This window comes from Caretta caretta, chromosome 5 (genome assembly GCF_965140235.1).
Source record: "Caretta caretta isolate rCarCar2 chromosome 5, rCarCar1.hap1, whole genome shotgun sequence".
In the NCBI taxonomy this organism is placed as follows: domain Eukaryota; kingdom Metazoa; phylum Chordata; order Testudines; family Cheloniidae; genus Caretta; species Caretta caretta.
The window spans coordinates 103,208,663-103,226,703 of record NC_134210.1 but is presented as its reverse complement, the minus strand read 5'-3'; the positions used below and the strand labels follow the sequence as shown (position 1 = coordinate 103,226,703).

The following is an 18,041-nucleotide window of genomic DNA, read 5'->3' as shown; positions in this document are numbered from 1 at the left end:
TCTATAAAAAACCCAAGGAAAGTCATAGAGGGCTCTTTCATAACTTTCTTTAAGCATCTCTTTGGTAATGTTATTCTCTCCAGCTACTTTCCCATTTTTAAGTTTACTGATGGCTTTTCTAACTTATTCCATTGTAATGTCTTCTAAATCAATATCAAGCTCTGGTGGTAGGTCTTCATCATGTATTTCTAATAGTTCACTTGGACTTGGTCTATTTAAAACAGCCTGAAAATGTTCTGCTCATCTTTTCCTTTGTTCTTGTTCCATACTTAGTGTCTTTCCATTTGCATCTTTAGTAGGTCCTCCAATACTGCTAGAGTTTCCTATTAGCTGTTTGGTTGTTTTACACAAAGTAGTAAATTCACCTCTTTGGCTGGCATCTTCAGCCTCTTCATAGATTCTATCAATAAATGCCTTTTTATCTTTTCTAGCACTCCTTTTTATCTTTCTGTCTAGAGCTCTGTATTCTTCTTGCTACTTGTTTGTCTCTTCTTCTTGTCTTAGCATTCGTAAGTTTTTGCTTTACGCTTCTTTTTTCCACTGCTTCCCAAGTGCATCACTAGACCATCCATACCTTTTAAATTTCATTGCTATTAAGACTGTCTTTGCACTTTCTAGATAGCACTCTCTGATATCTTCTCACATAGTATCAGTTTCTTTGTTTCCTTCAGTTTGACTCCATGAGAACACTGAACTTGTTCTTCAGTTCAAACTGAAAAGCACATTTTGTGTCTGGATCTTCTAATTTTGCACACTTGCTTCATGGCCTTTTTTTAACCACATTCTTCTTCTTTAACTTGATCTTCAATTTAGTGATACAAAGATTATGGTCACTTCCCATGTCTGTTCCCCTGTATGCACATACATCTGCCAGCGAGCTGCAAAACTTCCTTGAAATGCAGAAGCAATGTATCTGGTTCTTTGCAGTACCATCTGGGGAGTTCAGTGTCACTTTGTGGATTTCATTATGCGGGAAGGGAGTGTTGCTCCACTTATCACTAGGTCATTCACACTGCAACTTTCTGCTTGTTGTTCACCATTTTGATTCATGTCCAAATCCCTGCCGCATTTGCCCATAATCATATCCAACCAATCATTATTACTTTATTACATTATGATTATTACTTCCAACCTTTACATTAAAATCATGCATAGTCACTGTGATATCATATTTGAGGACTTTGGTTAACACATCCTATAACAAATCATAAAAAACAATTTTTTTCTTTTCCAGGCTTTTCCTGGTTTGGTGCATAGCATTGTATGACTGTTAGTTTGAAGAATCTAGTCTGAAAACAAGTTCCAATAATTCCTTAATTTAACTATTCCCACTTGCTTAGTGCCTGCTCAGCTTCTTTCAACTTTAGAATTTCTGTGCCAGCTTCATGGCTATCATCTACTTTCCTACAGTAGATTATGATCTTATTTGTTTCTCTGAAATGTAGTTTATTTGAACCTGTCCGCCTACACTCACTGATAACAAGGACATCAAGATGATAGCTGTCCTTTTTCTTTCTTTCTTTTTTTAGCAGTTTTAGTAGTTTCATATATTATTCTCACATTCCAAAATCTGATTTTCATCACTGATCTGATCTTGACCAATGTACTTTTCAGGACATAGGCTTCCTTCTGGGTTTGACTAATGCCTATCATATTCTTCCCATGAAGCTGATGTCTTTTTGGAGCCTGTGGCACACCAATATGGCTGCCAGCATTCATTCCTGTACTATATTTGTTTTATGTGATGGGGTTACCAGCTCCATGCACAATCCTAGGTCCACAGCTCCTTATTCATTATATGGAACTATCCATATTTTTATTTACATCCACCATATTCTATATAGCTCAATGAATAGTCCCTTCAGAAATGGTTATATCCTGTGTAAGGCTAATCTACATTTCAAAACTTTAAGTATAACTTCTGACAAACATTTCTACCAGCTCAGACTGGCTAGTCCACAAAAAAGTCTGATGAGTAATTCTGAGTTTTATAATTATGCCCCTTTATTTCTTATGTGGACTAGAACTACAGAAAAATTAATAGGATTGCAAAGAAAGTCATTTCCCTCATTTTAAACACAGAAGTGTACTACCCCTTTACAGACACTGTAATATATGCCAGTATTTCTAATGTTAGATATCTGTGTGTGTGTTTATATATATATATATATATATATATATATATATATATATATATATATATAAATTTATAATATTATATATAATTATAATATTGTATCTATAATTTTGATTATTTCATGTATTTTCCAAGAATTGTATTTGGAAGAGAGTGCTTATAATTAGCAATGTGAATTAATAATTCAATCTTTACAGTTTACAATTGGAGAATAATGATTCTGAAAATAAAGTAAAAGATGATTAACACTCAAAAATTATAGGCTCAACTTGAGTGCACATTCCTGAGTTCAGATTCTTAACCAGCTTCAAAATTGTATAATTAGACGGCTGCTTTTTTTTAAAGTAAAACATGACATTACAGGAAGAAAATTCATTGCGAGGAAAAAATATTTTTGAAGAAGACAGTATAAGTAAAAGTGGTTCTAAAATGAAAAACAACCCCTACATACATAAATACAGAGATGGTGATCACCTAGCGAATTAGTAGTTCAAAGAAAATTCAGGGTCATGTAGAGTTAAGGTACTGGCTAAGGCATGATGGGATGGCTGGAAGGAGCACTAATTTATAGAAGTGAACAGATCAGAGTCTTGACGTTTACATAAAACCTAATAATAGAGTCAGCTGGGAATACATCACTCTCTGTGTGTGTGCATACACACAGTCTAAACTTAAGGGAGAACAATAACAAGATTTATCCTTTCTGTATCAGTGCATTTATTCACGATTATTATACACGTTTTCCCCAAAAAGTATGACAGTAGAAACTGAAGAATTTAAAAAACAAACAAACATAGTAACAGTATTTAGGTGCCCATAGTCAGTTGTTAGAAATTCAGCTGTGCAACTTCAAATTTATTTTAGTAGTAGCATTACAGTAATGCCTAGATTTACTGAATTCACAATTGGATAGCTGGTTTCTGTTCTGATGTGCTACAAACTACTCATTCTGTAAAACAACTTTTTTGTCCCTGAAGTTTTATTTTTAGTAGTATTAATTTTTTTTGAAAATTTCTAGAGGAAAATGGTACGTAAACAATAAAATATAACAGGGCATGCACAGAACTTTAGTAACTGGCATGCCTGGTGGTGTATTGTGATGCACAAGATTGAATGCTTCCAGTTCTCAGGAAGAGGTGTTACTAAAGAGTAGAACACACATCCAGGAACTCCCTCCTCACCAAATATTTTTTCACAGGTTTTTTTTGTTTGTTTTATTCTGTATGATGCTGCAGTCTTCTTAGATTGGTGGTGAATTCTCATGGCTGTTTTTATACTTTTGAAATAATAATAATAATAATTAATAATAAAAATCCTAGCTCTTATATAGTGCTTTTCATGTATAGATCTCAATAGACTTTACAAAGAAGGTTGGAATCATTTAAAAAAAAAAAACTTCAAAAGCTACTTTAGAAGCTCCACCCTCTCATGACAATAATAGTATAGCACAAGGATTTAAAAGCATTACAATTTTTTAAAGTGAAGCTTCATAGCTTCTAAAGTGGCTCTGAATGACAAGGAAGAATCCCGAGGGAGTTCATGATGGCCAGAGTGTAAAGGTAATTTAAGCTATCAAGTTCTGGTCTGTGCTATTATCATGGCCCCATGTATTCTGTGATTCTGCCATTGTTTAAAAGCTAATAGATTGCAGAATCTAGAGAAGGATAAATTACCACTGAGCCCTTGCTCTGCTGATTTGTTAATAAATCAAGTGTAAGTCTTTGTTCTTTTAAAAGAACAATGTATTGTCATGGCCAGTAGGGCACTGCTCAGCAGCTGACCTGGTATCTATTTCCTGTTCCAGTCTCTTAGACTCTTTTGTTAAGGCAGAATGCTCAACCCCTTGTGAGGAAAGGGGAGTGGTCTGCCTTATGCACATGGACTCTTCTGAATAATTATAGAGTAGTGTTGACAAAGTGCATAGAAAGTCTTGCCCATGCCTTGTTGTCCAGAAGGATAGTAATTTTGGGTGCCCTCACCCTGTGCTGTCTGGTTTCATGGTTTAATGTAGGCAGCATACACTGCCATCCAATTAACTCACCCTTCTGGAGGGCAGGAGGCAGCAGCCAGATTCTGGCACAGCTGGGACCAGGATTGCCAACTTTCTAATCGCACAAAACAGAACAGCCCCACCCCCTTCCCTTGCTCCTTCTCCGGGGCCCCACCCCCCACTCACTCCATCTCCCCTCCCTCCCTTGCTCACTCTCTCCCACCCTCACTCACTTTCACTGGCCTGGGGTTGGGGTTTGGGGTGCAAAAGGGGGGTGAGGGCTCGGAGTGGGGCAGGGATGAGGGGTTTGGGGTGTGGGAGAGGGCTTTGGGCTGGGGCAGGGGGTTGGGATGCGGGGGGGGCATGGGCTCTGGATTGGGGGTATGGACTCCGGATGGGGCCAGAAATGAGGGGTTAAGGGTACGGGACAGAGCTTCGGGCTGGGGCAAGGGTTGCGGTGCGGGAGGGGTGCGGGCTCTGGGGTGGAGTTGGGGATGAGGTGTTTGGTGTGCAGGAGGGGGCTCCAGGCTGGGGCCGAGGGGTTTTGAATGTGGAAGGGAAAGTGGGCTCTGGCTGGGGGTGTGGGCTCTGAGGTCGGGCCAGGGATGAGGGGTTTCAGGTGCAGGAGGGGGCTCAGGGCTGGGACAGGGGGTTGGGGTGGGGGAGGGGCTGCGGGGTTCCAGCGGCACTTACCTCGGCTCCCAGGAAGTGGTCGCCAGCTCCCTGCGGCCCTGCAGGCACCACCCCCGCAGCTCCCATTGGTTGCAGTTCCCGACCAATGGGAGCCGATGCTCAGGGCAGCGTGCAGAGCTCTCCTGGGCGCCCATGTGCCATGGGACTGCAGGAACCTGGAGGCTGCTTCTGGGAGCCGCGCGGAGCTAGGGCAGGTAGGGAGCCTGCATTAACCCCAGGCCCCACTGCGCCACCGACTCGACTTTTAACGGCCTGATCAGCAGTGCCAACCGAAGCCACCAGGGTCCCTTTTCAACCAGGCATTCCAGTCAAAAACTGGATGCCTGGCAACCCTAGTAGGGACACAGACAGGAAGAAAAGTATCAGGTGCACAGTTGCAGGGATATGGTGAATTCTGTGACAAAAAAGTTGAATTCCATGGCAACTTGGGAAAGTGCCAAATTGCTCAGCCACAGAATTTCAAAGTGCCTCTGATTAAGATGATTGGGGTAGGTCACAATTCCCAGAGCTATTGCTTCATGTTCTCCGCAGATGCAGACAGATGACACTGGATTGGGTTTAAACTCGGTTCACATTTTTGAGATTTTCTCTGCAATAATAATGTCTAAAAATGCAACTGAAAATCAATCAGATTCTGGGATGCAATCCTGCAACAAGGGGGTGAATTCTGCAGCAAATTCTATGGACAAAAATTAAAATTGCCAAATAGGGCCCTGGTTTTGCTGAGGATCTGAAAGGTTGGAGTTCAAGCCCACCTGATGATCCATATTGGGGAAAAATACTTATTTCAATACTTAGTCATGGAAGTCAATTACTCAATGCTTAGACATTGCAAAATGCTATTGTCAGTGCATGGGTTGTGCACCAGTCTTATTTAATTTGATTGTATACTCATTTCCACAGTGTTAACATTGCACTCACCCAATAAAGAAGACAAATAAATACCTTTTTTTTTTTCTTTTCCTAAAGCCGAACAACAACTTACCCTTATACAGAAACCCAGATGTATAGCCAAAACACCGGGGGGAATTACTTTGATACTCAAGGAGGTTCTGCACAAGTGACAACAGTGGTCTCATCTCATAGTATGGTGGGCTCTGGAGGGATTCAAATGGGTGTCACAGGAGGACAACTCATTAGCAGCTCTGGAGGGACCTATCTGATTGGCAATTCAATGGAAAATTCTGCTCATTCAGTGACTCATACAATGCGGGCCTCCCCAGCTACAGTAAGTATTCAGAACTACATAAATTTTTAGAGCAAGTTTCCTGGTCCCTGTTGTGCTCTTTTATGACTATGTATGTTTCTTGTAACCGAAATAATGTGTTTGAAAAAATAAGTAATTTTGATCCCCATCCTGCAAACACTTATAAAGGTGCTTAACTTTGTGCATATGAAGAACTCCATTTAGTTCATTATGCTGTTCATGTGCATAAAGTTGTGTGCATGCTTGAGTATTTGCAGGATCAGGGCCTTAAATTGTTGGACATATGTTTTTATGCTTTCTGAAAAAGAAACAAAATATTACCTTGCAAGGAACACTTTGTTTATATAATTGAATTTTATAACTAATATCTTAACTCTACAGATATATGTAACTTCTTTGCATTCATTGCATTTTCTAAATCCAGTTTTGGTATTTATTTTGTATCATATCTCAAAATAGTCACCACTAATTCTGAATTGTTCCACTATATTAACTTTTAGTATTGTTCTGCTTGTTATTTATTATTATTATTTATTATTTCTGGTCATTCCCAATTATTATTTTATATTTCTGGTAACTCCCAAAGACCCCAATCTTCTGAGGATCAGAGCCTCATTGTACTAGGTGTATTAAATATAGATACTAAGAAGCATTCTGTTACTACAGTGATGGGTGACCTTAACCTATATAGACAAACAAGGCAAACATAGTCCTTTCCCTTAAGAACTTAGTCAGTCCTGATTCTAATTAAGAAAAATTGGTTTATATTTACTGTATCCTTGCTGAATAGCTCTAGTGTACATTTTTTACCTACTCCTTGAGGAGATTCTGCCCCGATTATGGACATTAGAAATTAAAGGACAAGTGAAATTATGGAAAGTGAAGTAGAAAGAGCAAACTGAAAAATGTCCTCAGGAGAAGAGGACAAGCAAGATGGAGCATGACTAAATAGTATTTATATATTAGTGCAAAAAGTTACTAAAAAACTAAGGGATTTTAGTTTTGGAGACAGCTGAAATCAGTAAAAATCAACAAATAATATGTCAACATTTGAAGCTGCATGCATTTGAAATGATGAGCCCATTACTGTGGCATCAGATAATTCAAATGATCTTGTAAAATAACAATTAATTGCATTAATATAAACAAGGACTAAATGCAATCTGGGTTATTAAAAGTAAAAGGTGATATTTCCCGCTAACATTGAAACTGCCATCACTATATGGTATTGTAAATTCTTTTATTGAGGACTGTTATGAATGAAAAGAAAAAACGTAAAGAATTCTGAATCATAGCCTAAGTCATGTTATATTGGAAAATTAAGAGAACAGAGATTCAGCCTGCAGCAGGAGTTTTTATATGCATGTTTTTTGATTACTAAAGGAAAAGGATTATATGTTGTAGCATTTACAGTATTTTAACTTTAAAAGGTGGTTCTTAAAGGAGTATCACTGATAAATCAGATTTATTTAATTAAAAAATCTCTGATCATATATTTTTCCTTTTCATGGCTTTTATATAGAACATTTTGCATTAGTTCCTTCTATAGCCCAATTCAATGAAATTGAAGAAATTCTGCAGTTTTGGTCTTACAGCCAGTTTAGTATGTGTCCTAGGATTAAAAAATAGGTGCAGAACTAGAGTAGTTTCCTGTAGGCAAAAGTGAAGAGAAGGGTCATCTCCACAACAGATGTTTCTAGAAAAAAAATTAAATGGCAAATATTTTCTTGTGTTCTCTTAGCTATTATTAATGGCTTTACGTTTGAATAATAACGTCCCCTCTTTATAACCCAGTAGCAAGAAAGCTACCTGATCCTACCAGCACAGATATAATCTTGTTTAATAGGATGATGCCATTCTGATGCCGTTCTGTTACCATATAAAATAATATGTCATAAGTTCAGCAGTCTGAAGTGACAGCAGAATAAAATAAGTGGAAAAGATGAGCTCAGCGGGGGCAAACTGTTGATTAAATGTAAACAGCAAACATAATTGAAAAAAATATTTCAGAAAAGTGAAGAATACTGGACTTGCATTGAAATCTGATTTACTTGAAAATTTTTACTAGTCTGAAAGTCCCATGTTAAATTTTGCAACTGAAAACCAAATTAGAATTTTTGCCCAAATATGGAGAAGCATGTCTCTATATTTACAAAGGATTTTATAATATAATCTACAATTCAACAATTGTATTTGCCAGGTTAATTTTTGCTTTACATAAGACACATTGCCTTTGAAACAATGCGTCTTTTAAGAGCATAGACAGTTTAAAATGTGATTTTTCCAGCAATTATAATTTTAACACATTAAGACAAGCAATATTTTTTCTGTGTTTTGTGATCATTTTGAACAGAAACAATTGGCTTGCAAAATAAAATATATTTTTAAGGTAAATATCTATCTCAATTCCCCTGCTCTTGCTGTTTGTGTTTAAAAAAGTTGTCTTAAGCATATAGTGTGTTCCTGTGTACATTACCGTAGCACGTTTGTTTTAGGAGTGCAGAAAAAATACTTTGTATTTGTAAAATTGCTCTTTTATCACTACAATAATATTTCTCCTCTTCCCCCATGTTCAGAAGGTACCTTGTATTTGTTTGAGTGTCTGGTTAAGGAAACTGAATAAATTGCAAATGCATTTCTTGCTGCTAAAATGTTAAGCAGGAAATTGCTAAATGGTGTATGAATTTTTTTTATTACATTGGGCACTTGGTATATATGGGTTCAACTGATTACATACAAGCGTTTGACTGAAATGTAAAAGGTTCAGCTCAAACTGTTAATTGATCTGAAATACCTACTGAGTTTTAATTTTACTTGGAAGTTAATAATATACCAGCCAATCTTTAGCAATAAAGTACAGTGTTTTTATATGCATTGCTGACTCAAGCTCAGATAGCTAGAACTCATTTCACTTGTGACCCTCATCTTAATTGCATCATCATAACGCTTTTCTGTACTTGTCTAAAGAATTCTTTTGAGTGATCTAAATAACGTGTATCAAAGCTGTTTGTCATTGTGATAAATATGCAGCAAAGTTTTTCAAGCCTTTTGAATGAATTTATATAATTTTCACAAGGAGACAAAGGAAATGTAAGCAACTAAAATTTTGCTTATTGCCATTTGTGTGCGCACATCATAACCTCTATCACTTTTGTCATATCTGTATCTAATTCTGTTTTGTCACTTGCACTAAGCAACTTTATTTGCTGTCATTCATCCCCATTCATCAAATCACAAAGCTTCTGTAGAACTTAACAGTTTAGTTTTATTAAAAAAATTTTAGCTAGTCCTGATTTTAAAAAAAGATTAGATAGATTGGTTTTGGTGTCAAAATATGACATTAAAGGGATGCTGTCAAGTTAAAAGTCAATTTAAAAAAAAAATAACCTGTGTTACTCACAGTACCTTAGATTATTAGAAGTGGGGGGGAAAATCTAAAAAAATCCAGTTTATTTTTCTTCAGATTTGCTGTCTGTTTACTTATTGCGCTCTTCAACAAAAATAGACTATCATTGACAGTTTTTCTTTTATTTTTGTTCACTTTCACTTTATGCTTCTTCTCATGTATCAGCATAATCTTGAGATGTATCATAATCATCATCCATCATGGCAAATCCCAAGGATGTAGCCTTCTTGCAGATCTAGCTAAATCATTAAGGTAATCTGGCTGGATGTTCAGTTTATGTTCATCATTGGCGATCATATCACATCATCAAAGCTTTTGGCAACCATGTGATCACCAGCTGTCTAGTGGCATTCCTTGGTACACACTTTGCTGGTTTTCTCCTGTAATGTTTGAGGACTGTTTAAATAAAATAAAATCATATTTTGTTTTGGATCATGAAAATATATTCATATTTGCTTTTGTAAAACTTTTACAAAACAAATATTGAGTCCACAATACTTGACAGTGCCCTTCTCAGGTTACAGCAGGAATTCCGTTAATTACCAGTTGTGAACTTTTGAGAATCTCTCTTTCATAAATATACTTGAGGGATACATTGGCATGCATGAGGAAAGTTTGTTAGAATTCATGTTACTCATTACATTTCCTCCATTGGCATTGCTTATTTCCATCAAACACTTAGCTCTTCTGTTTAGCTGTAATAATTTGCATTTTCCTAGTTATTAAGAATAGTTTATTGTACTAAAAAACTTATGGCAGCCAGACCAGAGATGCAGCAGTAGTGTGTGATGCTGATATGAGGGTAGGCCAAGTTCAGTTGAAATTAATAACATAGTAAAATTGGTACATTTGGTTTGAGTGTTTGGACAAGTCAAGAAAAGACTCCAGTTGCATTGTTGCAGAACTCTCTTCCTGTTACTGGTTGATTGTTATGCTGGTATTTACAGTGATATTGAAGAAGGTTGCATGTTCCATCCAAGGTGGTAGAAGAATGAGGTAGGAGTTGCTGAGGGCTGCAGAGGTTCAGTAAAGATAAGAAAGTAATAGGAATATCAACAGCCTCTAAATTATAGAACCTGAATCTCCAGACAGTCTCCCCATACTCAAATACATATGCACTTTCCCTGTGATAAAAGAGAATTATTTTACAAATATTTTTCTGATGTCAAAACTTAAAACAATTTATTTAACTACTTAACAGTAAGTGTGTTGCAATGCCTGTTAGCCAATGAGAGGCTCCCGTTTGTCAGTCCTGCTGCTTCTAACAAGTTTCGGGATTGATCAGCAAGTAATGTGGTGCCATGCATAAAAGGCATCACCAAATGCAAGCAGTCTTCCACTCACACTGCTGGAACATTTTTCGTAGTGTAGATCCTTTAGTTCAATCAGAAAGTACATAAAATTAAAACAAAGCAAATAACTAAAAATATTTTGAATCCCCATACTTATTATTTATTGTTTCTGGAATCACAGTGTGCTAGGCACTCTCCAAACATAAAAGGAGGCATGGTTCATATCTGAAAGAGCTTATGCTCCTTATTTAAAAAAAACAAAACCACACCAGCTAGGCATCTGAGGGTAGGAGAAAGGGTATTAACAAACAAAAAAGGTGGCCCAATGGTAGTAATACACCATGTTAATGGCACAATTAGAATTATTTTAAAAAATATATAAACTTATAAAGTGTCATAGTTTTATTTTATTCTGGGGTGGTTGTGTTTTGGGTGATGGTTTGGGATCAGTTTTAATGTATCCAAACAATTCAGCCATTCCTAGGTGAAATAACTTTTTTTTTTTCTTTTAAGTTGGCAGTTTATAGCTGTACACACTAGGGGAAGGCAAACTGATTCAGATAAAATATTTTGTCACAGCTTTTTTGGAGTGTTTTTATAGCCTGAAATGAACTTCTTTTCTTTCTCGCTTCTGATTTCTCTATGGGACTGAACCCAGCAGGCTTAAATTCTGGGAGATAATGACATTTCCCTTTGGGATTGAGGCATACACAAAGCCAGATCTACAAGTCCATATGTGAGAGCTTGAAGATTTGTGTTTCTGAGTGTAGTATACTCTTAGATATATTAGCCACAAACTGTGAAAAAGCCAACAGCAGTGAAACCCAATGGAGAGTTTAGGGTCTTTCTGCAGAAGAAGGGAGAGAAAGAACTGGCACACCCAATAGATTGCTTAATGGAGGATTTGAGGGGAGTGATGAGCTGGCCACCCTTTTAAGATGCCAGTAAAGGAGAGTAGATAGCCACTAGTCCTCTTCCCAGAAGACTGGATTATGTCAGGTGGGAAGCTTAGGCCTATTGGGGAAAGTTGTCTGGCTGGAGAGGAGAAGCTAAAAGTTTGAATGAGTTTTCGAAAAAAAACTTAACTTTTTAGATGCTTATCTAAACCCCAAACATTCTGGATATTCACCCATGCCTAATATGTTAAGTATGTACATGCCTTATATAAAAAATGATAATATAACAAAGTTTATATTAATCAGCCAATATGTATATTCGTTTGTGGTTTCAGACATATTAAGGATCTGCAATTGCACCAGGTTTTCTGTCCAGTAGCAATTATAAACTTTTGATTGTGATTGATCCTGCTTATTTTTGTAATTGAATTGATCAATTTTAAGAAAAATAATAGGTTTTTAAGGCTTATTTATATTTTATTTTAAAGTAGACACTCAGAGAAGACTCCAGAGACAATCTTCTTCAGAGAAGATTTTTTAATTTATTTTTATAATTTGTATTTCTTTTGAGGGTATATTTAAAAAGCTTTTGGTATACCATGCTTAGAATAATTCCATCTCTCCAGCTTCCATTTCTTTTTTGTCTGCTTTAGCAAAATTCATTATAATCTGTTAAAGGCTCCACTACTGCTGTGGAGAATCCTGACAGAATCTCTCAAGTTTAATTTTTCTGTCTGTTCAAGTCTGGGCTATTCTCTCTTGAGATGATCACTGCTGCTTCAGGCCTCTTTGATCCCAGGTCAGCCTGTCAGCCTAACTCACCTCACTAGCACCACTTCCTTTTCAAAGAACAGTTGATGTATATTTCGTGCTTTAAAGGAGACAGTTTCACAAAGATAAAAAAAATTGAGCCAGATCAGCTGGGAGGAATAATGTAATCAGGAAACTGTGAATGATAATTGGTAATTCTTTAAGAACACTTTACTACATACCCAGAATCAAGGAAGAAGGCCATATTGACTTACAAAAACATAGCCTGGTTTAGAAGGGGTGTGAAAACAGCTATAATTTTTTTTTTTAATATATAACCAGTGGATGAAAGGGGAAGTTCTTAGTAATGAATATAAATCAGAAGCTAGGAATTATAGAAAATTGATAAGGGAAGCAAAGGGACAGAAGGAGCAATTTATGGACAGCAGCATTAAGGACAGTAAGAAGGAATATTTAAAAAGTATATTAGGAACAAAAAGAATCCTAACAATGGTATTGGTCTAGTGGAAATGGTAGAATTACCAAATATCAATAATGATGCAGAAAAGGCAAAAGTGTTCAATAAACATTTGTTCTGTATTTGGGGGAAAAACAGATGATATAGTCACATTCATTCCACTAGTATCTCAAGAGGCTGTTAAACAGCAGCTACTGAAGTTAGACATTTTAAACTCAGCAGATTCAGATAACTTGCATCCAAGAGTTTTAAAAGAGCTAGCTGAAGAGCTTGCTGGATCATTAATATTGATTTTCAATATGTCGTGGAACACCGGGGAAGTATTAGAAGAAAGCTAATGCTGTGCTAACTGATAGGTCTGACAATGTAATCATCAAATGGGTGTGTTTCTGGTGGCATCTTGCAGGGATCGATTCTTGGCCCTACTATGTTTTACACTTTCATTAATGATCTGGAAGAAAACATAAAATCATCATTGATAAAGTTTGCAGATTACACAAAAATAGTGGGAGTGATAAATAACTAAGAGGATACAGAAAAATTTGGATGTCTTGGTATGTTGCGCACAAGCAAACTGTGCATTTTAATATGGGTAAATGTATACAACTAGGAACAAAGAATATAGGCCATACTTATAGGATGGGGGACTTATTCCTGGGAAGCAGTGACTCTGAAAAAGATTTAGGGGTCATGCTGTAAAATGAGCTGAACATGAGCTCCCAGTGCGATGCTGTGACCAAAAGGGCTAATGCGCTCCTTAGCCGAATAAACAAAGAGCATCTTGAGTAGGAGTAACAAGATTATTTTACCTCTGTAATTTGGCACTGGTGCGACTGCCGCTGGAAAACTATGTCTAGTTCTGGTGTCCACAATTCAAGAAGTATGTTGATAAAGGAGAGGGTTCAGAGAAGAGTTACGAGAATGATGAAAAGATTAGAAAATATGCTTTATAATAATAGGTTCAAGGAACTCAATCTGTTTATTTTAACATGGAGAAGGTTAAGGAGTGACTTGATTACAATCTATGATTACCTACGTTGGGAATAAATATTTAATAATGGGCTCTTCAGTCTATCAGAGAAAAGTTTAACAAGAGCTAATGACTGGAAGTTAAAACTAGACAAATTCAGACTGGAAATAAGATGTACATGTTTAACAATGAGAGCAAATCATCATTTAACCAAGTGTCATGATGGATTCTCCATGACAGATCATTTTTAAATCAAGAGTGGATGTTTTTCTAAAAGATCTGCTCTAGGAATTATTTTAGGGAAGCTCTGTGGCCTCTGTTATACAGGAGGTCAGACTAGATGATTACAATGGTTCCCTTCTGGCCTTGGAATCTACGTATCTATGAAATACTCTAACTCAACCAGAAGTCACAGGCTTGATGCAGGAATTATGTGGTGAAACTCTATGACCTGTGTTATGTAGGAGGTCAGACTAGATTATCATAATTTAGCAAAAAAAAATTGTTCTTTAGCCTTGTCAAAATTATGTCATTTATTTTGTAATCAGACATTCTTTTCAACACTTTACCTGAATAAAAAGGGCTTGCATTTCTAAAACAAAAACAACTGTCCGAAAGAGAAATGTAATGTTCAAGATTAAGAAAAGTACCTTTTTAATTAATGTTGCAATAAAATTATTACTGTAACAAGGGAGAAGTTAATTTTGCATGTGTGCTAGTAAAGTCTAATACATGACATCTGAAATCTTTTTTATTTCAGTTCATATGTGTATTGATGAACCCTACTGATGCTTGTAAATTAGACTGGAAAATCTGTGGGTAGTATGGTAATAAGGCAATGTGTGGGGGGGAGAGGATTCAATAAAAATTATCTATCGGGAAAAAGATAAGTGTCTTTAAACTTACAGTTAGTTTTGAATATGCCATGTTTTTGTTTTTTCCATTTTACAAGACTAATTCATTTCTTGCTATTTTTACTGCACACTGAGTGAACATGATTATCTGTCCTCTTACTGAACTCTAAAAAAGGGTGTGGGTGTGGGAAGGTGTTTCCATGAAAGCTTTTCTATTTTACATCTCATTGCCTCTGTCATTTCCAATGTTTTTTCTCTGCTGTAGCCACAGTTACACTTAATACAGAACTACAATTACCCTGTAATTTTACTCAATAACGCTACTACGGAAGCAGCCAAAAGTGACATTAAGATCCAAAGTTATGAAAAAAAGACTGGGTGGGGGTCTTTACACATATGCATTAGGAATAGTACTGCTGTATGTTTAAGGGGTGATATAAAATAATAATTTTCATCTTAAAAGGTAAAATTATTCTGAATAAATTAGAATATTTTCTCAGAGCTGAAACCTGCACTATGTGCACACCCAAACTTCCATCAACTTTCCTGAGATCTTTGGATGTGTAAAAAATGCTATGTCAGGGAAGAAGGCTAAAATCCAGCCACCACTGAATCTAATGGCTAAACTCCCATTGAATTCAGAGCATGTAGGAGTTCACTCTAGGTGTTTGGGTGCACAAAGAGAAAAAATGTTGCCTCGAGTTCATATCTCTGACTTCAAACTATGCAAGGGGTTTTCTCATATCCTTGGGAAAAACTCTTCAGGACCTCGGGTGTGGGTTGTATTTCCCCACCCCACCCTCTGCGTTTGGTTAAAGATACTGAATGTTCAGAAGGTTTTTATATTTGCATTGTGACTTAGAAATAAATTTTGTGCTTGTTTTATTTCTTGAGCAGAGAGGAGGGTGAATTGAATTTTCTGAGGGCCTGATCCTTCAATGTGTATAAAAGCAAAATGCCTCCCAAAGTTACTGGGAGTTTTGCTTTCACAGGGACTCCAGAATCAGGCAGTTAATAGAATTTGTTCAATAACCTGGACTGAAGTTTAAGCAATTCCTGTTGAACTTTAAGCAATCTATCAAAGTTTCTCTGGTCAGCCTTTTATTACTATCTTGTCTTGAGCCCTTTTTTTAATGACATCTATTATCAGATTGAAATGGCGATTGAGACACTGCAAAAGTCTGATGGTCTGTCCACTCACAGAAGCTCTCTTCTCAACAGCCATGTAAGTTGCCTCTTCTTCATGTAAACTAATCTCCTGCTTTGTCTGCATGCTTAATCTGTCTCTAAATGCCTGTTTGGTTTTATTGATATTTTATTTTATTTTATTTTTTTGGCCTCTTAATCTTCCCTTCTCAGTCACTTGTAATCTTATACAGCATCTCCCATGGCTATGTTTTGTCAGGTGAAATGTCACTAAATACATATATATTATTGAGTTAGTTTCTTAGGTTCTGCATTATGTCCACAGGTGTTACCACATTCTGAGTTTCACAATAATGTAATTGTGAAAATAATCATTGAAAAATTCTTAATTATCCAGGGGGTTGGTATTTGAGATAAAATTAGCCTCTAAAAAGAATCTGGGCACTGTATAATAATTTTTTGGGGGTGGAGCATGCAGTATGAGTATGTAATATCTTTTGGATTATTTTAGAGAATGGCATTACTTTATTTTGAATAATGAATTTATTGAAAATGACAAAAGAATGCTGAAGGTCCATAAAGTGGTGTTGGTATTTCTGTTAAATGACTTATACAAGATGTTGCCTCCATGGGCTGAAAAAATGAAAACAATTGATTACTCTGAAAGCTGGAGATATGTTTTGCTCTTTGTGCCTCTTTATTTGGTCTGAATTTACAAATCCTAAAAAAAAGAATCTTCAGTAAGAATAACTTTTGCCTAAGGTGGGTGTTCGTATAAAAACAGCATTTTAAAATATAGTGGTAAAGATATTAAATGTAACTTTTGTATAGAGAGGGAAAAGGGCCCAAAGCTTAATCTCCAATTTACTGTATAAATTATAAAATGAATTGCCAGCCCAAGTTTTTCCAGAAATATCTTTCCAGCTGGTAAAAGTTGCTTTATTTAAATTATATTGTTTGGCATTTGTATATGTTCCCTCCTTATCACATATTAAGGCTACTAATCAAAATGATTCTTATTCTCTGATCACACTTTTTTATTCTTCTACCAAAAAAATGGAGAATAGGAAACTAAATCTCAATTTCAAAAGTTTATTTTTGTACTATCAATTGGTTTCATGACAGTAGACACAATAATTTAGAAATCAAACCAAAGCAATTATATATTTTGTTCTGAAAATGTCCCATAATCGGAACCTGAAAAACCAATAACTTTGTGTGAAAGTTTCCCATCATGATGGCAAGAAACAATAAGGGATTGATTCTAAAACACGTGAAAGAGAAAACAACTTTAGAAACTGCTAAAATTGTGGGAAGAGAGATTGAATAGCATCAATGTGATTAAGACTTTTAAATTCTATCTTGGATGTTAAAAAGAAATGTTGTTTTGAAGATAGAAGGCTGCCTAGAAATTGCATTATCAGGGTTAATTAAATACCATTCTGAAGAGATCATAACCTTGGCAAAGGGCCAAAGCATGTTAAAACTGGAGATACAGAGAGCTGTTACTTTGTCTTGAATCCCATATGGAAGCACACAATCCTTAACATCATATCTAAGAAGAGCTAGATGATAGGCTGTTTACCTTGGGTAACTTTATTCCATTATTTACATATAGACGTATATAGTTATATGCACTATTTACAAATACCTTTCTGCTAATAATATTTACATGTACCCATTATACTATGTCACTACTTTTCTCTTTTGTTCCTTTAATTTGGGCATTATTTCAAATTTTAATAAAAGATCAGTATGTAATCAGGATAGGGCTCTGTCTTTGATCCTGTATAGGACACACAAACATATTTCTTTGACATGATAGTCTTGACAGCCCCAATCACCCATATAAGAAGTTGACAGAAAATGGTTGAATTTATTTTATAGTTTGCCTATTTTTAAAACTGTATTTATTTTGCCTTCTGACTCAAATTGGTGTAACATGGAAGAAATGTAATATGTTTTTTTGTTTTCTCCCTATTTCTCAAACTACCCTTCATTTTGATTTCCAGAGGTCTGAGCCAAAGCGCATTAAGTCAAAGTAGAGACACTTCTGATATAAATGGGCTTTAGATCAGGCCTGAAAAGCTGTGAATTTCATTAGAATTACCTTTTACATTACAAATGTTCTATTCATCCATGACAAAAATTTAAACTCTCAAAAATAATAGTCTGCTGACTTGGCTTTCTATGGTACTATACCTCCATTGTTAGCCATCCTG

General features: G+C 36.0%; 1 protein-coding gene across 3 annotated transcripts in view; it reads left to right on the top strand.

Annotated features, from left to right (window-relative positions):
• Window positions 1-18,041, top strand: part of RFX3 (regulatory factor X3) — a 254,481-nt gene that overhangs the window by 175,996 nt on the left and 60,444 nt on the right. For 2 of the 3 annotated variants that reach the window (XM_048850510.2, XM_048850513.2), the window contains 2 exons: window positions 5,790-6,048; window positions 15,824-15,898. In XM_048850510.2, coding sequence (XP_048706467.1) covers window positions 5,790-6,048; window positions 15,824-15,898 — 334 coding nt within the window. The remainder of the gene's footprint in view (window positions 1-5,789; window positions 6,049-15,823; window positions 15,899-18,041) is intronic. The other variant, XM_048850512.2, reaches the window with a different exon arrangement.